Here is a 23,951-nt window from a genome sequence, read left to right on the forward strand (position 1 = left end):
CTGCCGGGCGCACGACCTCTGACCCGCGCGCGTCTCTGACGCGCCGGAAGCCGGCGCTGCGTCGGCCTCCCGGGCGCCCGGGGTTGCCGTGACGACCGCAGGCGCCGCGATCCCGCGAAGCTGCAGGTGCCGAGGGCCGGCGGGGCGACCGCAGCCTGCCGAACATGAAGAGCTGGTGTCTGTGTCAGATCTGCACCTGCGGGTAAGGAACGGCCAGCGTGGCGGCGGGCCGGGCGCGGGGTGGCCGGAGCCCCGTCGTGGCCGCCCCGGAGGTGAAGGGACGCGGACGCTCGCTCCGCAACAGCCGCCCGCCCCCTCACTCCCCGGCTGCCCCGCTTTCCATCCAAGCCCGACGTGTCCCCGGTCCCCTCCAGGCAGTGCCCCCGCTTTCCATCCAAGCCCGACGTGTCCCCGGTCCCCTCCAGGCAGTGCCCCCGCTTCCCATCCAAGCCCGACGTGTCCCCGGTCCCCTCCAGGCAGTGCCCCCGCTTCCCATCCAAGCCCGACGTGTCCCCGGTCCCCTCCAGGCAGTGCCCCCGCTTTCCATCCAAGCCCGACGTGTCCCCGGTCCCCTCCAGGCAGTGCCCCCGCTTCCCATCCAAGCCCGACGTGTCCCCGGTCCCCTCCAGGCAGTGCCCCCGCTTCCCATCCAAGCCCGACGTGTCCCCGGTCCCCTCCAGGCAGTGCCCCCGCTTTCCATCCAAGCCCGACCGGGTCCCCGGTCCCCTCCAGGCAGTGCCCCCGCTTTCCATCCAAGCCCGACCGGGTCCCCGGTCCCCTCCAGGCAGTGCCCCCGCTTTCCATCCAAGCCCGACCGTGTCCCCGATCCCCTCCAGGCAGTGCCCCAGCTTCCCATCCAAGCCCGACCGGGTCCCCGGTCCCCTCCAGGCAGTGCCCCCGCTTCCCATCCAAGCCCGACCGGGTCCCCGGTCCCCTCCAGGCAGTGCCCCCGCTTTCCATCCAAGCCCGACCGTGTCCCCGATCCCCTCCAGGCAGTGCCCCCGCTTTCCATCCAAGCCCGACGTGTCCCCGGTCCCCTCCAGGCAGTGCCCCCGCTTTCCATCCAAGCCCGACCGTGTCCCCGATCCCCTCCAGGCAGTGCCCCCGCTTTCCATCCAAGCCCGACCGGGTCCCCGGTCCCCTCCAGGCAGTGCCCCCGCTTTCCATCCAAGCCCGACCGGGTCCCCGGTCCCCTCCAGGCAGTGCCCCCGCTTTCCATCCAAGCCCGACCGCGTCCCCGGGCCCCTCCAGGCAGTGCCCCCGCTTTCCATCCAAGCCCGACCGTGTCCCCGATCCCCTCCAGGCAGTGCCCCCGCTTTCCATCCAAGCCCGACCGGGTCCCCGGGCCCCTCCAGGCAGTGCCCCCGCTTCCCATCCAAGCCCGACGTGTCCCCGGTCCCCTCCAGGCAGTGCCCCCGCTTTCCATCCAAGCCCGACGTGTCCCCGGTCCCCTCCAGGCAGTGCCCCCGCTTTCCATCCAAGCCCGACCGGGTCCCCGGTCCCCTCCAGGCAGTGCCCCCGCTTTCCATCCAAGCCCGACCGGGTCCCCGGTCCCCTCCAGGCAGTGCCCCCGCTTTCCATCCAAGCCCGACCGGGTCCCCGGTCCCCTCCAGGCAGTGCCCCCGCTTTCCATCCAAGCCCGACCGGGTCCCCGGTCCCCTCCAGGCAGTGCCCCCGCTTCCCATCCAAGCCCGACCGTGTCCCCGATCCCCTCCAGGCAGTGCCCCCGCTTCCCATCCAAGCCCGACCGGGTCCCCGGTCCCCTCCAGGCAGTGCCCCCGCTTTCCATCCAAGCCCGACCGTGTCCCCGATCCCCTCCAGGCAGTGCCCCCGCTTTCATCCAAGCCCGACGTGTCCCCGGTCCCCTCCAGGCAGTGCCCCCGCTTTCCATCCAAGCCCGACCGTGTCCCCGATCCCCTCCAGGCAGTGCCCCCGCTTTCCATCCAAGCCCGACGTGTCCCCGGTCCCCTCCAGGCAGTGCCCCCGCTTTCCATCCAAGCCCGACCGTGTCCCCGATCCCCTCCAGGCAGTGCCCCCGCTTTCCATCCAAGCCCGACCGGGTCCCCGGTCCCCTCCAGGCAGTGCCCCCGCTTTCCATCCAAGCCCGACCGGGTCCCCGGTCCCCTCCAGGCAGTGCCCCCGCTTTCCATCCAAGCCCGACCGTGTCCCCGATCCCCTCCAGGCAGTGCCCCCGCTTTCCATCCAAGCCCGACCGGGTCCCCGGTCCCCTCCAGGCAGTGCCCCCGCTTTCCATCCAAGCCCGACCGGGTCCCCGGTCCCCTCCAGGCAGTGCCCCCGCTTTCCATCCAAGCCCGACCGCGTCCCCGGTCCCCTCCAGGCAGTGCCCCCGCTTTCCATCCAAGCCCGACCGTGTCCCCGATCCCCTCCAGGCAGTGCCCCCGCTTTCCATCCAAGCCCGACGTGTCCCCGGTCCCCTCCAGGCAGTGCCCCCGCTTCCCATCCAAGCCCGACCGGGTCCCCGGTCCCCTCCAGGCAGTGCCCCCGCTTTCCATCCAAGCCCGACCGTGTCCCCGATCCCCTCCAGGCAGTGCCCCCGCTTTCCATCCAAGCCCGACGTGTCCCCGGTCCCCTCCAGGCAGTGCCCCCGCTTTCCATCCAAGCCCGACGTGTCCCCGGTCCCCTCCAGGCAGTGCCCCCGCTTCCCATCCAAGCCCGACCGGGTCCCCGGTCCCCTCCAGGCAGTGCCCCCGCTTTCCATCCAAGCCCGACCGTGTCCCCGATCCCCTCCAGGCAGTGCCCCCGCTTTCCATCCAAGCCCGACGTGTCCCCGGTCCCCTCCAGGCAGTGCCCCCGCTTTCCATCCAAGCCCGACCGTGTCCCCGATCCCCTCCAGGCAGTGCCCCCGCTTTCCATCCAAGCCCGACCGGGTCCCCGGTCCCCTCCAGGCAGTGCCCCCGCTTTCCATCCAAGCCCGACCGGGTCCCCGGTCCCCTCCAGGCAGTGCCCCCGCTTTCCATCCAAGCCCGACCGGGTCCCCGGTCCCCTCCAGGCAGTACCCCCGCTTTCCATCCAAGCCCGACCGCGTCCCCGGGCCCCTCCAGGCAGTACCCCCGCTTTCCATCCAAGCCCGACCGTGTCCCCGATCCCCTCCAGGCAGTGCCCCCGCTTTCCATCCAAGCCCGACCGGGTCCCCGGGCCCCTCCAGGCAGTGCCACCGCTTTCCATCCAAGCCCGACCGGGTCCCCGGGCCCCTCCAGGCAGTGCCACCGCTTTCCATCCAAGCCCGACCGGGTCCCCGGGCCCCTCCAGGCAGTGCCCCCGCTTTCCATCCAAGCCGGACCGGGTCCCCGGTCCCCTCCAGGCAGTGCCCCCGCTTTCCATCCAAGCCCCACCGCGTCCCCGGTCCCCTCCAGGCAGTGCCCCCGCTTTCCATCCAAGCCCCACCGCGTCCCCGGTCCCCTCCAGGCAGTGCCACCGCTTTCCATCCAAGCCCGACCGGGTCCCCGGGCCCCTCCAGGCAGTGCCCCCGCTTCCCATCCAAGCCGGACCGGGTCCCCGGTCCCCTCCAGGCAGTGCCCCCGCTTCCCATCCAAGCCCGACCGGGTCCCCGGGCCCCTCCAGGCAGTGCCCCCGCTTTCCATCCAAGCCCGACCGGGTCCCCGGTCCCCTCCAGGCAGTGCCCCCGCTTTCCATCCAAGCCCGACCGGGTCCCCGGTCCCCTCCAGGCAGTGCCCCCGCTTTCCATCCAAGCCCCACCGTGTCCCCGGGCCCCTCCAGGCAGTGCCCCCGCTTTCCATCCAAGCCCGACCGGGTCCCCGGTCCCCTCCAGGCAGTGCCCCCGCTTTCCATCCAAGCCCCACCGCGTCCCCGGTCCCCTCCAGGCAGTGCCCCCGCTTTCCATCCAAGCCCGACCGGGTCCCCGGGCCCCTCCAGGCAGTGCCCCCGCTTTCCATCCAAGCCCGACCGGGTCCCCGGTCCCCTCCAGGCAGTGCCCCCGCTTTCCATCCAAGCCCGACCGGGTCCCCGGTCCCCTCCAGGCAGTGCCCCCGCTTTCCATCCAAGCCCGACCGGGTCCCCGGTCCCCTCCAGGCAGTGCCCCCGCTTTCCATCCAAGCCCGACCGGGTCCCCGGGCCCCTCCAGGCAGTGCCCCCGCTTTCCATCCAAGCCCGACCGGGTCCCCGGTCCCCTCCAGGCAGTGCCCCCGCTTTCCATCCAAGCCCGACCGGGTCCCCGGTCCCCTCCAGGCAGTGCCCCCGCTTTCCATCCAAGCCCGACCGGGTCCCCGGTCCCCTCCAGGCAGTGCCCCCGCTTTCCATCCAAGCCCCACCGCGTCCCCGGTCCCCTCCAGGCAGTGCCACCGCTTTCCATCCAAGCCCGACCGGGTCCCCGGGCCCCTCCAGGCAGTGCCCCCGCTTTCCATCCAAGCCGGACCGGGTCCCCGGTCCCCTCCAGGCAGTGCCCCCGCTTTCCATCCAAGCCCGACCGCGTCCCCGGTCCCCTCCAGGCAGTGCCCCCGCTTTCCATCCAAGCCCGACCGCATCCCCGGTCCCCTCCAGGCAGTGCCCCGCTTTCCATCCAAGCCCGACCGGGTCCCCGGTCCCCTCCAGGCAGTGCCCCCGCTTTCCATCCAAGCCCGACCGGGTCCCCGGGCCCCTCCAGGCAGTGCCCCCGCTTTCCATCCAAGCCGGACCGGGTCCCCGGGCCCCTCCAGGCAGTGCCCCCGCTTTCCATCCAAGCCCGACCGGGTCCCCGGGCCCCTCCAGGCAGTGCCCCCGCTTTCCATCCAAGCCCGACCGCGTCCCCGGTCCCCTCCAGGCAGTGCCCCCGCTTTCCATCCAAGCCCCACCGTGTCCCCGGTCCCCTCCAGGCAGTGCCCCCGCTTTCCATCCAAGCCCCACCGTGTCCCCGGGCCCCTCCAGGCAGTGCCCCCGCTTTCCATCCAAGCCCCACCGTGTCCCCGATCCCCTCCAGGCAGTGCCCCCGCTTTCCATCCAAGCCCGACGTGTCCCCGGTCCCCTCCAGGCAGTGCCCCCGCTTTCCATCCAAGCCCGACCGGGTCCCCGGTCCCCTCCAGGCAGTGCCCCCGCTTTCCATCCAAGCCCGACCGGGTCCCCGGTCCCCTCCAGCTAGTGCCCCCGCTTTCCATCCAAGCCCGACCGGGTCCCCGGTCCCCTCCAGGCAGTGCCCCCGCTTTCCATCCAAGCCCCACCGCGTCCCCGGTCCCCTCCAGGCAGTGCCCCCGCTTTCCATCCAAGCCCGACCGGGTCCCCGGGCCCCTCCAGGCAGTGCCCCCGCTTTCCATCCAAGCCGGACCAGGTCCCCGATCCCCTCCAGGCAGTGCCCCCGCTTTCCATCCAAGCCCGACCGCGTCCCCGGTCCCCTCCAGGCAGTGCCCCCGCTTTCCATCCAAGCCCGACCGTGTCCCCGGTCCCCTCCAGGCAGTGCCCCCGCTTTCCATCCAAGCCCGACGTGTCCCCGGTCCCCTCCAGGCAGTGCCCCCGCTTTCCATCCAAGCCCGACCGGGTCCCGGTCCCCTCCAGGCAGTGCCCCCGCTTTCCATCCAAGCCCGACCGGGTCCCCGGTCCCCTCCAGGCAGTGCCCCCGCTTTCCATCCAAGCCCGACCGTGTCCCCGGTCCCCTCCAGGCAGTGCCCCCGCTTTCCATCCAAGCCCGACGTGTCCCCGGTCCCCTCCAGGCAGTGCCCCCGCTTTCCATCCAAGCCCGACCGTGTCCCCGATCCCCTCCAGGCAGTGCCCCCGCTTTCCATCCAAGCCCGACGTGTCCCCGGTCCCCTCCAGGCAGTGCCCCCGCTTTCCATCCAAGCCCGACCGGGTCCCCGGTCCCCTCCAGGCAGTGCCCCCGCTTTCCATCCAAGCCCGACCGTGTCCCCGATCCCCTCCAGGCAGTGCCCCCGCTTTCCATCCAAGCCCGACGTGTCCCCGGTCCCCTCCAGGCAGTGCCCCCGCTTTCCATCCAAGCCCGACCGGGTCCCCGGTCCCCTCCAGGCAGTGCCCCCGCTTTCCATCCAAGCCCGACCGGGTCCCCGGTCCCCTCCAGGCAGTGCCCCCGCTTTCCATCCAAGCCCGACCGGGTCCCCGGGTCCCTCCAGGCAGTGCCCCCCGCTTTCCATCCAAGCCCGACCGGGTCCCCGGTCCCCTCCAGGCAGTGCCCCCGCTTTCCATCCAAGCCCCACCGCGTCCCCGGTCCCCTCCAGGCAGTGCCCCCGCTTTCCATCCAAGCCCCACCGTGTCCCCGGTCCCCTCCAGGCAGTGCCCCCGCTTTCCATCCAAGCCCGACGTGTCCCCGGTCCCCTCCAGGCAGTGCCCCGCTTTCCATCCAAGCCGCACCCTGTCCCTGGTACCCTCCAAGCAGTAGTGCTCCCTTAGGAATCTGCCTGACTGAGAAGGGAGTAGCCTCCACCCTGAAACCCAGAATTGGTCTGAGTCCTGCCTAACAACTTCCCACCCCCTGTAAACACAGTCTTCTCCCTCAGCTTCATTGTTGGCCCAGGGATTAAATCACTGCTAAATAAATATTAGGAGCATGTCGATTCCACGGAATGATTGACCCATGCAACAGTGGGAAGTGAGTGGAATGGTACCAATCAAATCTGTCATGTTTATGTTAGGATTTGAAAGTTGGTCATTTAAGCAGATAAATCAAGATCTTCAAAGCTCATAAAAAAATTAAAAAACAGATGTAGCCTCCAGAAAACTAAAAAGCAGAGATCATCAGAAAGTTGTTTCTAGAGATAAGAAACATTGGGACAGGAGACTTTGGCTTTCCTTTATAAGCTTTTCGGTATTTATTTGTTTTGTTATAATGTGAATGTATGTCTTTGCTGGAAAATAAAACTAAGAACAACGAGAAATTTCAAAGCTTCGACTTGATTCTTGTAACTCAGTGCGCCCATATCAGAACCTCCATGCATGACCTATGTACCCTGTCCCTGATTTTCCCAAGAGACCATGTGTGGTATACCCCAAGTCAACTTCAGCACTTTCCCAAAGCCTCCATTGTCAGCCAATAATCCCGAATCTCTCAACTCCTCTGATTTTGAATGTACCTGAATAGCCTTTGACACAACCTCTTCACTCTTCTCTGCATTACAATTCTTCCTGCTATCCAGCAGCCTCCAGGCAGAGCAGCTGATCTCTCTTATGTTCTTCCTGGGGGTTCACGGAGTCCAGATATCCTAGCCGGTTCTGATTTCATCTACAGAGCATCTGCATTTCCCTCAAATTCACCTTTCCTTGGGCTTGTATTATTAGCCCTCACACATAGCCCGGGTCCCCAAATGACATCGGACCTGAGAAACCGACCTCCTATTTCAGCATTGTGGGATGATACTTTTTTGTTGTTTGCTTGGGTTTTTCTGTCTGTTTTGTTAAGAGCTTTTATGGTTGTTGTTTTTTTTTCTGATTATGAAATGAATATACATGAGGCATGGTATGAAAATGCAAGGCAAAAAATGTGAAATATAGTGAAAATCCCTCATAATCCTACTCCACACAAATAAAAATGTTCCTTAAGACTTGTTTTACAAGTCCTTTACAAGGAAAGAGAGAGAAACAGAGCATACCACACATACTCTTCTACAACCCACTTTTTCAGTGTTTACAATTTCTGCATCTTGCAGTAGCCACACCTAAAGATCAACCCCATTCTCTGTAACCACTGTGTGCTATTAGCTTATATGATATATTGGTCAGGGTTCTCTGTTACAGAGTTAAGGAGTGGTTCTGAGAGGCCTACCGCTCGGCTGCAGATTCCCAGTTGTTGGCAGGGAACCACTCCTTACTGCCAAGGTCAGGGAGCTGCCAGTCAGGAAGCCACCTTGCAAACCTGAATGCCGCCTGACAGCTGCTGGCTCCAGCCTCTCGGCGCCTCTCCCACGACCCTGCCAGCAACAGGGCTGGGCTCTGCCCCTCTCCCTAGGAAGCACTCTCTGATTTGGAGTATCATGTGAACATCCAGCAGGTGAAAGCTAAATTGGGTGGGGAACCTGCTTGCAAGGGGCCTGGTAGATGTGCTTGTGAGCTTTTTCAGCTTCTTAGTATAAGGAGACCCACTAAATCTTTGTCAGAGGAAAACGAGAGTTTCCACCGTAAAGGATATATCATACCTTTCTCTTGTTTTGGTAAACACCATTGCAGAATAAACAGAAGGTATTTTGTGTTTGTTTTTTAGTAAGGTTGCTTTTAAATTTAGAGATTCTATGTTTATTGAAGGTCTCTCTGATGAAGATGCAATTATCATAAAATATTTTTGGAAGTCAAAATAATCTTTCAGTTTATTTATGTTTGCACAGGCGACATCACTGTCCACATGGAACCACAAGGATTTATGAAAATTCTGGCATATCTTGCCCCACCACTGAATATTTGGAAAAATATCCTACCTATGGCAATGTTCTTCCACCTCAGAGTCTGAAACCCAAGCAAGAATTTCGAGCATGCCGTGGTAAAATGGAAGGAATAACAACATTTAAGTAAATATTAAGAAACTAACTGCTTTACTTACTTCTCTCCCAACTCTTCTGGTCTTAATAAAGTTTTTTAACTATTTAAAGTGAACTATTAAGTTGATCGAAGTTGAACCAATTCAAGAAGCAAGGAACTAGTTGAATCACAGCTTGAGAAAAACAGAAAGATGAAAATTAAGTTAGAATGACAGAAAGTAAGAAAGAAAAAGGGAAATAAAACGTTTTATTGATTTTTATTTAACTACTTAAAATCTCTTATGTCTATAAGAGACTTTCCACTGTCACCTCCAACTAGAGGAATACAGGAACTTCCTGTTTTTTCTGCATCTACTCTAGTTTTTACATCTCTGATCTGTTTCCTATACTTTAGCCTGCAGAGAGGATCTTTTTAAAATGCAGTTCTAATCCTATCATCTCGTTGCTTAAAATACTTATACTTTCCCCATTGTATTTAATATACACCAAAATCCCTTCATGGTTTGGTCCCTAATTGCTTCTCTAATTTATTTTCAATGTGCTTTTTAATGCTCACATCCCATGGGACATTTCTCATTTCTATCTTTTTTTTTTTTTTTGAAGATTTTATTTATTTATTTGACAGAGAGACAGCGAGAGAGGGAACACAAGCAGGGGGAGTGGGAGAGGGAGAAGCAGGCTTCCCGCGGAGCAGGGAGCCTGATGCGGGGCTCGATCCCAGGACCCTGGGATCATGACCTGAGCCAAAGGCAGACGCTTAACGACTGAGCCACCCAGGTGCCCCTCATTTCTTGAAAATATCAGGATTCCCTTGCCACAGAGCCTTCCAATACACTATTTTACTTACTTGGAAATTTCTCTCCCTTTTACCCCAGTTAATGCCTGTGTAACCTATAGATCTCAACTCAGTTATCACTCTGAGAGCCTCTGACACATGTGTATCCAGTTCTCAGGCTGGGTAAAAATCCCCTATGTAAGCCCTCAAAGCATCTTCCTATTATTTATCATAGATCCATTTCAGAGGCCCATGCAAGCAGGAATCGTGTCTATTCTTATCTTGACATTCTATTTCCAGAAACCTAGCATGATGCCTGCTAGCGTGTAGGAGGCACTCAATATTCATTCAGTGGATGATAGACCAAAAAAAAAAAAAAAAAATCCTCCTAAGCCTTAACTCCTCATTTAGGCTTAGCTTAAAAAAAAAAAAAATTGGGGGCGCCTGGGTGGCTCAGTCGGTTAAGCATCTGCCTTCGGCTCAGGTCATGATCCCAGGGTCCTGGGAACGAGCCCCGCATCGGGCTCCCTGCTCAGGGGGAAGCCTGCTTCTCCCTCTCCCACTCCCCCTGCTTGTGTTCCCTCTCTCACTGTGTTTCTCTCTGTCAAATAAATAAATCTTTAAAAAAAAAATTGTTTTGTGTCTTTGTCAATGGGTTAATTCTTTTCTTTATTCTGTTAATGTGCATACCATACTCAAGGTACAATCTTAGATGTCAAGTATAAAAGGATCAATAAATAGAGGTTTCTGCTTTCAAGGAATGTATCAGATTTCTATAATTTGGGTTTTTAAAAATGCTCTACAATAACTTTAATTTGCTGTGTTATCCATTTTCATATCATTTTAGAAAGAGCTTATTCTACTTGCCAGAACAAAGGTTGAAACCTTCAAACTTTGAGTCCAGTACTTCTACCTTTAAAATTTCAGGCAACCCTTACAGTAATAGTGCTCGGTGACTCTCTTAGCTTCTGTAGGTGTGTGGCTCTTCCACAGATTTGAAAATCTTCCATAGTCCTCAGACTTGGTATGCTTTAGAATCATCCAGAAGGGTTAAAATTGCAGATTCCAGAATTCCACCTAAAACAGTCAATAGATAACGGAGTGGATCCCAGGAATCTGCATTTTAACCACCATTGCTGGTCATTCTGTTGCTGTAGATTCAATGAAATGGGTCAAGTAGGGCACTGATCCCTGGGTATGACATGGGACGTAGAGAAGGACTGTGCCCCACTCTGGCTTTTACAGCCTTGTGGGAATGGCAGTTGAAAAACAGAAACACGGATTAATAAACAAGATACAGATTAAAGCAAATGAGATGAAGAAATTGAATGACTGAGACAGAGCAAATGGGAGTGGTTGCTCTTTTTTCTTCGTCTTACCGTTCATTCTTCCTCGATACCTTAATGATTCATAATGGAGATTATGATTAATAATTATTAATATTAATAATAATATGATAATAATGTGGAATAAATTCCACAATATGCATATTTGTTGAATAAAGATTTTGCATTTAACTAGTTCTGAATGTTAAAATTGGGAAAACCTGCCATATCTTTCTTTAAAAAGGCAATTGCTTTTCAATTCTGGGTTTGTCAGTTGACTTGTTCAAGTATCCCTATATAGTAAAAAACAAAAACAAAACACAAACCCAAAAAACAACCAAACAAACAAAAATCAAAAAGAAAGAAAAAGATGTCCCAACTCCCAAAAGGTCAGAATATGCCAATAAAACTAAAATTTCCATTTCTCAAATCATCATCGCTACACTAAGTAAAACACTGCATCTTTTCTTTGTATTTTGACTGGGGAACTAGCAGTATTTCCAAGAGCCATATGCCGGGGGTTTAGAGCCCTTCCTTCACTCCCTTATGTCAACTGTATTGACTAAGCAGCAAAAAGCTGATTATCTGTACAGAGAATAAAGGGTCATCCTATACTTTTCTAGAATAGAGGACGAGACTATAAAGAGCAGATGTCTAGACGTGCTTAAGACTTTGGATCCTTTATAGCAGGACGGTTGCTGTACAGTTCGAGGACTGCCAGAGTCGGCGAGGAGTCTGCCCTGGAAGTATGGTTATGGACATGTTCTATGTTTGGGGACATATCCGATGACTAAGAGTGTATTTACCCATTACCACTTCTCCATAGAAAGCTGCTTTGGGTTTGGAGGTACACTTTCTAACATTCAACTAATCTAACCAGAGAAACTAAGACTTCAAACCTTTCTCTCTGTCCTCCCCCTGATTCTTCCACTTCCTGATTGCGTTTTAGCCTATGTCCCTCTAGCTGGTATTTGGGAAGAGCAAAGAACAACTCAGATGTCTTGAGAATAAGAGGTACGTGATTTCTACTATTTATCTATTAAATAATACTTAGTGAGCGCTTGTTAAGTGTCAGGCACCGTGCTGAGCACCTGGGATATAGCCGTTAGCAGAAACAGTCGCGATCTCTGTGCCCACAGATGCTGCCGTCTAGTGAAGGCAGCAGCGCATCGCCCAAAATAAGTACAAGATCGCAGCGGGGATAAAATCCATGAGGGATAGGCACGAGGGGACTTGAGAGCCAGAATACAAGGTTTGATTTTATCAGGGAAATGAGAAGAATGAGTGAAATCCTGAAGGGTGTGAAGCAGTTAACTGGATGAAGTAGGTAAGGAAACGCAGTGCAGACAGAGAGAGCAGCATGCAGCCGGCAGGAGCAGGGAGAGAAGGCGAGCAAGAGGAAAGCAGGAGGAAGTTTTCTCTGGTGGCTAGTGAAGGAGCCACGTGGGGCCTCTGGGCCACGTGTGGGGTGTTCTGTGTCCTTGGAGCAGTAAGAGGCCACTGAAGGTGTCTTTTCTTTCTCATTTGTCTGCCTGCTTGCCTGTTTTTTGAGGGGGTATAAAAGGGGGCTAATTAAGGAATAGGCTAGGCAGCTCAGGGCAGGAATGACTTGATCAAATTTACATGTGAAAGGATCACTTTGGGGGCCAGGTGAGGAAAGGCGGAGAGAAGCTAGAATGAGTGGACGCAGGTAAATGAGTTTAGGGATTGTTGAATTGATGTGAATAAGCTATTGTGGGAGCTTGGACCTGTTGTGGTAATGACAGGAGATTTGAGAGAGTTAGGAGGTCCAAGTGACGGGACTTGGTGAAGCAGCAGCCACACGAGGGAGCTGAGGTGAGAAGGCTGAGAGCTGGGTCTCGGCTGCTAAAGAGATGGTGATGCTCTTCACTACGATGGGGCGCCAGCAAACGGACCAGATTTGTTGGGGGCAAATGGTGATTTGGTTGGGGGCATGTTAAGTGTTGAGGTGGCGTTGCGAATACAGGTAGGGAGCTCAGAGAAGGGTCTGAGCTGACCTATAAATTGGTGGGTCATTTCTATTTCGGTAGTAATTGAAGCTGTGGGAGTAGAGCTGTCTTCAGGGGTGAGCACCGGAGGAGAAGAGGAACGTGTGTGGGCCCCAGTGTTGAGAAACCCCCAGCATTTAGTGGCCGAGGAGAGGGGGGACGAAGCTGCACCAGAGACTGAGGAGAAACCAGCAGGAAGGCAGGAGGAGAGAGTCTCCTGGAGACAGAGGGAGTGGGCCATAATGCCCATCGAATAAGAGGAGGACTACAGACTCCGTCACAGAGAAGCCACTGTGACCCGTTAGGCAGTGCTGGACCCCGGCTTGACGGGGGTGGATAGGATTGAGGAAGAGGAGCCAACAAGTCTAAGAAATTGTATCATGAGTAGAAGGGATTCAGTGAGGATTTGGGGTTTGGGAGCTTATGGACATAAATAGAAAATAGTGATTAATACAAGATGGCTTATACCAATAAAATGAGTGACACACTCAGTAGAGTTCAGAAGAAAAAAAGCAGTTTTGAAGACGTGTAGTCATAATAGTAATAGCTGACATGTTGCCCTTACTGTGTCCCAAGCTCTCTCACGCGTGTGTACATGTGCGTGCACGTATGTGCGCCAGTCCTTGAGACAACCCTATGAGCTAGATGACATGATTGTCCTAGTTTATATATAAGGCAACTGGGGCCTAGACAGGGCAACTAAGTTGCCCAAGGTCACACATCTAATGAATGACAGAGCCAGGATTTGGACCCAGGCAGTCTGGTCACTCTGGGTCTGTCATCTGCACCCCACCAGACAGCCCAGTGTCTACAGCACCATTTCTGCCACAGAATGTCATACAATGCCCAGGGTGGCTGGGCTGCGATATGCGGCTCTCGGGGATCCAAAGACGAGTAAGAACCACATCCATACTATGAATGTGATCTATGACTGAAGGCCAGAGTTCAGACATTCATTATTTATTTAATTGGTTCTTTATAATAAGCAGGAAGACAGCATGATTTCAGTAAGCGGAAAGCATGCCCAAAGAGCTTAGTCTTTAAGTAGGATGAATAAGGAATTTGACAAAGTAGGACCCAGGGGATATATTTAAAATTTTTTCTTAGACTCATTAAATCTCTCACATAAGATTTCCTTCCGGGTTAGAAAAAAATTCAGTTACTTCAAGATTTTATTTACGTAAGATCCAATCAACTGAAGATCCACATCATAATGATGTTTGAAAACTAGGATTTTTGACATATTTCTTAAGATGTTAGTTGCTGGGTAGGACATAAAGGAATTAAATTGTTTCTCTCAAGTAGTTTATTAACTATCACCATTTTAATATCTTCTTAGACTTTTCAACCGAAATAAACCTTGAAAATTTCAGTCCTGCATTAGAAAAATTAGAAATAAAGGAACCTGTGAGGCTATGTTGCAAACTCATATATTTCAGATCGGATTATCGTCCTTATGAGATAGTCAAACAGCCTCGCCACGTACCAGAAGAATACAAACCACAACAGGGGGAGGTTGATCTTGACACCACCTACAAGCGGGATTTTAATTCTTACAAAGTGCAGCCTGTGGCCATAGTCCGGCCTTTGGAGAGACAACGAGTTAAACAAGGGAAGGTGGACGCTGTCCCAACCTATAAAGGTAACTTGCCATTTCAAAAGTGAAGGAGCCAAAAAATTCAAGCTCCCTTCCATCCAACGTCAAATCATAATTTGGTGTGTTGCCAAACTTAGCTCCCATGGCTTAGGAAAACTTGTTTGGCTTTGATCAAAGTAGTGTTACATAGCAGAAAAAAAGACCATTTGCCTGATTGAGAGTTCAAAGACCTGGATTTCTGTCCAAATTTAGCCACTTAATTCATTTTCTCTACCTAAAAACATATACAGCTGTCCTACAAACAATGTGGTTTGAACTGTGTGGACCCACGTATGTGTAGATTCTTTCTGATAAATACAGTCCAGTCCTATAAACGTATTTTCTCTTCCTTATGATTTTCTTAACATTTTCTTTTCTCTAGCTTACTTTATTGTAAGAATACAGCATGTAATACATATAACATACAAAATATATGTTGACTGTTAAATGTTGTTGTTAAGGTCTCTGGTCAACGGTAGGCCATTGGTAGTTTTGGGATGTAAAAATTATGTACAGATTTTTGACTGCACATGGGTGCAGTGCCCCTAACTCCTGTGTTGTTCAAAGGGTCAACCATAAAAACAAATGATGTCATTGAACAAGCATTATGTCACAGTTGTCACATTATGCCACATTTAGTTGGCATCATTCCTTTCTTTCCATTCCAGAATGAGTTGAAACTCTACTGAGTGTACTGGAGTCAAAGAAGGTCAAATAAATAGCGACCTCTTTACCATTTAAGTTCTGAACCAACTGATAAAGCAAAAGAGTTAGCAGGTGGAGAACCAAATACTCCCTTTCTAGTGATAAAGGCTAGGGTGAAGGATAAAGCAGATGCTTCCCAATATTGAACTCAGAAAAAAACAGGCTTATCCACCCAGTGACAATGTTGGACCACCACTTAGGAGACCAGCTCCTCTAAGACTTCCAGCATGGAGGAAGTATGAGAATACCTTCTCTCTGTTGGCAACTGACTTGGAAGAAAGGGGCTGGACAGTGTATGGCTAGTTTCTTTCCAAAAATCAACCTGATTTTAAAATACTCTATTGCTTTTGGGGAGGGGGGTCTTCTTTTTAAAAGGCTATCTTGTTACTGCGTATTATTCTTAATAATATAATTGCACATTTAAGTTTATATCCTTTTTATTATGTGATATAGCTGAGTGGTATGTCCTCATATAAAACCCTTTTATAAAAGTGATGTCACCCACAATAAAAGCAGTGGTTTAAAGTTTAAATGGACAATAGCTGAACACATATGTATTCTTCAAATATCATAAGTAAATATGTTTACCAGTACGCTATGATCTATAAGTAGGGAGGTCAAGAGCATTGTACTTTCATCTTTTTGGCCGTGAGCACGTAAGATGCTACACAAGGAACAAAGTTTTAAGACAATGCGTACAGTAACCAAGTGTATTGTTATAATGCAATATAGCATAGAGCGATTGCAGATCTGTACCTACTGGTACGCAGAGGTCGTATACTGCCATGACAATTGGACATAAAATATATTTGGTGAAAACAACTGGGTCTTTTAACAACCATAGTAGGAATTTCTTTTCTTTTTTGTCCTACAAGATCTATCAAAAAGTATCAGTAATATTGATAGTCCCCGATGCTGTGACGATTACACATAACACACACACACACTAGTTCTAGGTTCTCATTACCTGGGTTTCCTGTGGATTTCCATACTTCCACCCCCATAATCCGATGTTGAGGATTCCTGGGATCCCTCTGGTTTTCTCGCTGCTGACCTTTCCTAGTGAGGAAAGGTTATCTTTGTATTTCCAGGTGTGGGAGCATGAGACAATAAATATTAAGGGCCAAGGCAGTCCTCATCCTGTGTGATGACTGTACTGCAGCTTTTGCAGGTAACTATTTAAGGGCAGGTCTGTAGCTGATGAGAAATCACAGTGAGAAGAGACCCTCTCACTATCCACCGAGAATCAGAGAACCGAGGAAAGACAGAGAGGGAATGTGATAAAGAAAAAGGAAGAGAAAACCCTGTAGGGCTGCGACGAGAAGGGTAACATCTAGATTCCAAAGACGCAGTTCTATGAGACAGGTTACTCTTAGACAGAAATGTGTCTGCTCCCAGCAGCCTCAGGTTAGAAAGTCATTTATACTGAAACGTAGATGATTAAAATAGGCCAGCATTGGACTTGGTAAATGTCTTAAGGATTACTCTGTTCTGTGCTAGGCACTGTAGGGAATACAGAGATCTGAACTGAGCATGATTGTTAACAGATACTTTATGGTTGAGGAAAAAAAGCAATAGTAGCAGAAAAAATTAAATCGCCATACTAGAAATAAATAATATGTGTTATCACTAGGGAGGAGGATAATTCACTAGAAAATTAATAGAATAAGTCATGTTTCAAAAATTTAGACTGAGCAACACTGAGCAAAATTCAGGCCAGCCTGGGATGTATCAGAGAGCAGTAAGTATTGATCTATAGGAAAGGGAGGGACATCACAAAAACTAGGATGAAATAAGCAAAAATGCATAGAGCCAGAAAAATAAAGGGGTTGTTCCATAAACATCAGAGGATTTCAGGAAGTGAGAGATTGGGGTGTAATTCTATAAATGTAGGTAAAGATCAGATTGTGAAGCATTGATTACCAGACTGAGGTCCTTAATATTTTTCTCGTAGCTGCTAAAAACGCTTCAGTTCTGTCTCCAGGAAGGATATAGTAAATGGCAGAAGGCCATTATTTCCACTACAATAGCTAAAAATACGTATACATTTTTAAAGTGTAAAACATCTCTTTAATGGCATTAGACAGCTGTGGAAGCAAATAGCTAAAATTGCAGAGATGGAGGAGGCCTTCCTGGGTGAGCTAAGAGAACCAACTGTTTACTTCCCCGGGAGCATTTGTCACACCTTGGCCTAGGCTGAAAATTGAGCTTGGCATAAGCAGAGAGACTCTACAGGGTGAAGGGAAACCAGTGAAGCACCTGATATGTGGATTGGTATAACAAATTGGAATCCATTAGTCTTCCAGATGTATAGCTGGTTTTCCTTGTGGGATGTTTGCTGAGTGTGTAGGGCGTATGTAGGGCGTATGATGGGCGTACAAATAGACTGGGCCAGAAAGATCCCACAGCTGTACTTGGGAGTAAGTGCTTAGGAGATAAAGTCCCACAGAATGAGGGCTGTGCCACAAACATACCACAATTCTTGTCCTTGTAACTAGAGGAGGATTATGTCTAACTAAAAATGCCTCTGAGCACCAGCCTAGCTCAATTCCTGATTGGATTAGGATGATTTGTCTAAATTGGAAAGACCAAACTTTCTCCTGTTGAAAATAACATTGATTTTATTGTCTATGGTTTACTTATACATGACACCCAGCATTTGGTAAAATATGAGACCTATGAAGAGTCAGGAAATATCTGGAGAAAGGATGGTCAAGAAATTTCCAAATCTGATGAACGGGTCAGGCCACAGATTTAAGAAACTTAACAAATCCCGAAATAGATAAATACAAAGAATACCACACTTAGGCAACTATCATCAAACTTCCAAAAACCAAATGAAGGTGAATTCTCAAAAGTAGTAAGAGAAAAACTACACATTATTTATGAAAAGAAAAATTAGAAATATACCTAACTTTTCACCTGCAGCCATGGAAACCAGAAGATAATGCAGTGACATCTTTAAAGTGTTGAAAGGAAAAGAAAAAAAAACACCTAGAAATTCAAACCCAATGAATCCCAGAATTTTATGTCTAGTGAAAATATCCTTCAAAAAATAGGGCAAAATAAAAATGTGTCCAGGAACAAACAAACAAAAACCCCAAAGAATTTGTTAGTAACCAACCCATACTACAAAAAGTAGTAAAGGAAATTCTTCAGGTTGAAAGAAAATGATTCCAGAGGGCAGCATGAAATGCAGGAAGGAATGAAACACACAGAAAGGGTAACTTTGTGGGTAAATATAAAAGAATATTGACTTCTTAAAGTCACAATAATAATTATGTATTTTTACATAAATATAGAAGTAAAATATAATAGCACAGAAGACAGGAGGGGGTAAATGGAATTACACTGTTGAAAGTTTCTTCCACTGCTCTAGAGTGGTAAAAATATCAATTTAAGTTCAAGTAGGCCAAAAAGATCCCCTAATAAGTAAAAAAATGCCTTTTTATTCTAAAAATAGGGAACGTTCTAATTAAAATGCTAACAGACAAAATGGAATAATAAACATACCCTGTATCCAAAAGAAGGCAGAAAATAAGGGGTAAGGGAACAAAGAACATGTGGGAACAGTCGAAAGCAAATAGCAATATAGTCAACTCAAACTCAACTAGATCATTCATTACATTAAATATAAATGAAATAAAAATTTCAATTAAAACTCCAAGATGGATTATTCAACTGAAGCATACAAAGTTTCAATTTACCTCTTGAAATAGAGATGTCAAGCAGGAAGATATATATCTGGGTTTGGTGTTCAAAAGGAAGTCTGGAATGGAGATTCAACCTCTGGAAGTCATCAGCTTATAGGCAGTATTACAATCATGGGAGTTGTTTGATGATATGTAGATTGAGAAAGAAATGCCCATGATGGAGCCCCCTGGCTTTCTAAAAGTTGCTTCCAAGTCCTCGGTGCCATGATGCCACAGGGAACAGGTTACAAGGTACCAAGGGAGAGAACTAACATGTGCACCTCAGGACTTTTGTCCTCAAAGAGGAACCTAGAACAGCTCACTATGTAAGGATGGGGATGGAGCTCTGCATACAGACGTTCATGGTGAGCAAACACATGCAGACACCTCATGGGGTTAAAGCTGTTCAGAAGATAACAAACTTGCTAACTAGATTTTAGTGGTTAGAAACTGTGGCTACAAGTCAAAAGAATGAGTAGAGGAGATGGAATTGCCCTTATCTAACCAGAACAATACCACAGTTGCCAGAGGGCCAGACTGCACTGTTAGATGTGCATGACATTATGTCTGCCTTTTCTAGAAGTGTCATAAGACACTAAAAACAGATGATATGAATAAAGACTAGGATGTTTTAAAGGTATCACTAGAATGTTATTAATAAATATTCCAGAATGAGCAAATAATCAGTATTCCAGGCATATGAGCATAGGCATCTGTGTAAAAGGAAAATCAATTTTCTGCAGTTATCTGGAAATGATATTCATGGTATTGTATGCTGTCAAAACTTGTGTCTCAGTCTCCAAATCTTTGCTTCCTTTTTGAAAACCAAAGCTGGCTTGGTAAGGGAGAATTACTCTCTTCTATTTATTTTCTCTCATGAAATTAGTATTTTTCCTCAGTCATTTTGGCAGCAAGGTGGAACTCTAGGCCTTTAATAGCACCCTGTGATTTCCTTTTAGTTTCTGGAAATAGTGTTATAATTTTATACTTCAGGTTGCGAATAACAGAGGTTCCTTCATGGCGCCTCAAGCAAAGAGAGTTCGTGGTAAAGGCTTCCTCTATACTGGTAGTGGGAAGCTGTCAGGGTCAGAGGAAGCTTGAGGGAAGAGCTACTGTCCCCACCCGCCCCCCCCCCCCCCGCAAGAGCCCCATGGTTTCTATTACAGCATCTAGTCTGATTGCTACTCCACTACCTGGGCTCCTCTGCCTATTTATATCGCTTCTTTTACCCTACAGGTGCATTTTTGAAGTCTTCACCTTACTCTCCAATTCCACTTCATGGCATCCTCTTAGGTTCATCTCCTACTTTTATCTGGCTCCGTATTTTCAAATTTGGGTTCACAAGAACAAGAATGGCTTACCCAGCTCATCTCTTCTTGCCAGGCTGTTTCGTCTGCCTCTACTGACCTAAAGATTGTCTGCTCTTGGGCCAGGCATCCACTCTCATCCAAACATCAGTAGCTTGATGAGGTAGAGGTAACCATTTGGTCCACAACTTGGCCATTGGGGCAGAAATGTCTGTGAATGAGGAATTGTTCTCTCCAAAGGAGGTATCCACGTAAAAAGCATTTGAGTTTTGGCCTTTCCAATAGACATTACATGGACTTTAGTCTAGACTCTAATACATTATCTTGCATAACTTCTGTCTTGTATAAATCTTTGGTATACATCTTTTTGGGTGAAGTCAATTCCACAGTATTTCTTAGCTTTCTACCTTTCTCATCTAGAAATAGAAAAACTAAATAACCCTTGGTTGAAATATAAGTACTTCAGTTTTCCATCCACAGTCTAGGTATGCCACAAGAAGCAGAATTAAGGTATTCAACCCTAAATCTCAGACTCAGCTCTGATGTTCCCTTCTAAATTCTACATACAATTTCTGGTATGTTTGAAAGCACTCAGTTCAGGCCTCTGGCCTCTAGATGGCCCTCTGTCTTTTAGTGATACCCTGAAGTCCGTTTTCTGAGAAGCTAAAGTTGAAGGCAATGATCTTTCTGGGATAGTACAAGTTATTCTGTATGTTTGCTCAGGGAGTCCAACAGGCTTTCGAACAGTATAATGGAGTTGAAATTCTCTCTCCTTTGAGGAGTCCCTCCAAGGCAAAGAATAATAACCCGCATCACTTTGCCCACACATCAGGGCCTTTGATTTTATGTTAATCCCTAGATTTTATGGTTTACTTTAGCATTTCATGAGTTATGGTGAAAATCCCAACCAGTTCTTGGAAAACACAACCATAATCTCCTAAGCTTGGTCTTTACCCAAAACACAGGCTTTCAAAAACTATCAACAATCCAAGCTCAGATGTTCCATTCCCTTGTTGTGTATTCAGGTAAATCTAGAAGTACAAAGTTATATGTACTAAAGTGGGGAAATAGGAAGAGGAAGGTGGATATGAAGAAAACACAAATCAGGGGAAGCTGAGCAAATTCAGACTTGATTAATGTTCAGATTTCTGAAGGAAATGGGAGGATGTTTGGCAATGAGAGAAGTAAGTCATGATTTTTAGAAGAAGGTTGTTTTCTTCAGTATTTTAAATGCTCTCTTTTTATTTTCAAGATGATTATAGAGCTTGGGACATTCAGAAAATTGACCTTTATAAGCCTGAACAAACTTATCATCCCCCCACTGTGAAATTTGGAAATTCAACTACATTTCAGGATGACTATGTTCCTCAGGAGATAAAGCCTAGGCAAAACTTTAAACCCAGCCCTGTGGTCAAACGTTCTACAGTCCCTTTTAATGGTGAGACAAGTCATCGCCTTGATTATGTACCTTATCAGCTAGAACTCAAGTTTGCAAGGCCAAAAGAAGTGTACAAGCCAACCAACCAACCCTTTGAGGATCTCACAACTCACCGATACGACTTTCAGGGTCTTGTTGGCGAAACTGCAAAAATCTGCAGACCTCCATACACCAGAGTGACCCAAAATGCTCATTTTGAAGGAAGCACGGAATTCCGTGAAAGCTTTCAACCTTGGGAAATCGCACCACCCGAAGTCAAGAAACCACAAGAATATGTCCCGCCTACAGGTACCATGCAGTTGAACAGCACAAGCCATCTCGACTATGTTCCCTATCAGACCAAACGTGTCAGTCCCATCAGGCCAGTTGCTCAAAGAAGAAATAACAATTTTCCTTTTCAAGGAAAAAGCACCACAAAGGAAGATTTTCCAGCCTGGGAATGCTGTCGTCAAGGTCTTATTAAGCAGCAGCAGCAGATTCCCAACCCATCTGGAAAATTTGATGGTTGGAGCACTTTCAGGTCTCACTACGTGCCACATGAGCTGATTCCGACGGAGAGCTGCAAACCAGCACATGCTCTGTTTAAGAGTTCTGCTCCATTCAATGACACAACCATGTACTCTACAGAGTACACACCAAAGAAACAGGAAATCTGCCCTGCTAGCTATCCTTCTCCTCCAGGGTATATCTTTGAAAGTACAAATTCTCGAGGTCATAAATTCTTCCGCAAGGTCACGCCCGCAGTGGAGGCCTTCTAATCATCAAATCATGTTTAAAATGAAGCTAACAGATATTGGCTTTCTAAGGGCAAAGCCAGGTTTTTTTGGGGGGGGGAGGGGAAAAGGGAGAGAGAGACTCTTAAACAGGTTCCAAGTCCAGCACAGAGCCTGATGTGGGGCTTGATCTCACAATCCTGAGATCATGACCTGAGTTGAAATCGAGAATTGGATGCTTGACCGACTGGGCCACCCAGGCGCCCCAAAGCCAATTTTTTATAATCAAAATAATTTATGGGAGAGCTAAAACAAATCATTTTTAAATTTAAAAAATTAATTTGGAAAATTAATTATAGGAATAAGGACCTTAAAATCCATTTTGTATTGATCCTTTACCAAGATTGTTCTTTAAGATGCTGTTCTGAACGTTGAATCATGGACATTCCCATCTGAACTACTTTGATTCCCAACCTACTGTTTGGTTGCTTCTCTCCAATCTATTATCATTTATACTTCTGTTTTTAATTATGGCAACTCCACAGTTACTTACCTACAGGTTGTCATGTATCAAGCGCATTAGGACTGTCTAGCATGCGTCTGAAAATGGTGCATGGATTCCTCATCCAAGACAATGGTCTTCACTTCCTCAGACTTCAGAGCATCTACGCAGTGCACTGTGGTTGGTGGTGCTGAGGGCAGTCGCGCTGCTCCTCGCCACGTTCACGTTCACAAGAGGAACTATGGTGTGACAAGCAAAGGCTCTGTGGGCTGGGAATCAAGGCTCTGAGTTTGGGTTCCAATGACATCACCCTAGGCCAACGACTTGCGTCTTTGAGCCCCAGTGTCTTCATTTGTAAAAGGACATCTGCTCTGCTTAGTTCACAAATATTCTGTTGTGAGCATCAGATCATATGATTCATTGTAACCTGAAAACAAAAGTGCTAAACAAATGTCAGGGATTCTTAATAAGTCCCTTAATCTCATTTTGTACCTGTTTTCTCCTTTTTCAAATTAGGATAATTAACCTACTCAAAACTCACTTTCTGGCCTCAGGCAAGAATTGTAAAATGACCGATTTTGCTTTGAGCTTATGAGTAGTAGTTCGATTCCTGAGAAGGGTCTTGTCCTCCACAGCCACGAGCACCTGCGAGCTCGTTACAGAGAATGGAGAGCTTGGATTCGGAGAAGAACATGGTTGGAAAGACAGTACTTAAAGGAAGGAAAAGGGTATTGTTAGAGTAGTTTGAGGAATGACCGACACCTCTGAAGAATCTTCAGGGTAACCCTGGGTAAGGATGCACCTAATGGCCATGCCCGGAGTCAGGGTTCAGAAGCAGGGGCGGGCTCCTGGGGGGCATAATTGTGTCCTTCTTTTCTAGTGTGAGCTTAGTGCTAAGAAGGGGCGGGAAGATGGATGCCAGTAAGTGAAGTAGGAAGAACATGTTGCATTTAAATAAATGCTGAAAATGTCCCAATGAATCAAACTCCTATTGTTTCTTCTCCTTTGATAAATGATTGCATTATGGGGGAGTAAGGTTTATTTTAGCACAAATTCTGATCTTTTGTAGCTTTAGAGTTGTTTCAAACAATATGCTTAATTGAGAATAAGCCCACCAACATTTGGCTAAAACATTTTTAATATTTGAAAGCAGCTTGTTTTTATTTACATTTGTATTTATTAGTGAAAATTATGATCTGTAGAATTTTATATCCACGCAACATTAATAAAGCATCGATAAAATGAATGAATTTTCATGAAATAATTTCTGTACCAAATTTTCTCTGGAAAAGGGAGCTTTTTAACTAAAGTCTTATCTAGGTTAACCTGTATATAACTAGATACTCTTACATTTTCGATAGAAAACATTATTGTATACTCAAAATGAAACAGTGGGGAGTATGGTAACGCTCTCAACCTGGCCCAT

The 23,951-nt window shown here is 48.9% G+C and overlaps 1 protein-coding gene across 1 annotated transcript; it reads left to right on the forward strand.

The window, feature by feature from the left end:
• The first annotated feature begins 62 nt into the window (after nucleotides 1-62).
• Nucleotides 63-23,750, forward strand: SAXO2 (stabilizer of axonemal microtubules 2). The gene is made up of 4 exons (XM_064569799.1): nucleotides 63-202; nucleotides 8,274-8,453; nucleotides 13,972-14,174; nucleotides 21,125-23,750. Exons 1-4 carry the CDS (start codon nucleotides 165-167, stop codon nucleotides 22,066-22,068), a joined length of 1,365 nt encoding a protein of 454 aa, XP_064425869.1. The 5' UTR covers nucleotides 63-164; the 3' UTR covers nucleotides 22,069-23,750.
• Nucleotides 23,751-23,951: the final 201 nt, after the last annotated feature.

This window comes from Mirounga angustirostris, unplaced genomic scaffold (assembly GCF_029215605.1).
Source record: "Mirounga angustirostris isolate CCGP_5_RB_7025 unplaced genomic scaffold, mMirAng1.0.hap1 SCAF_9, whole genome shotgun sequence".
NCBI classification, from domain to species: domain Eukaryota; kingdom Metazoa; phylum Chordata; class Mammalia; order Carnivora; family Phocidae; genus Mirounga; species Mirounga angustirostris.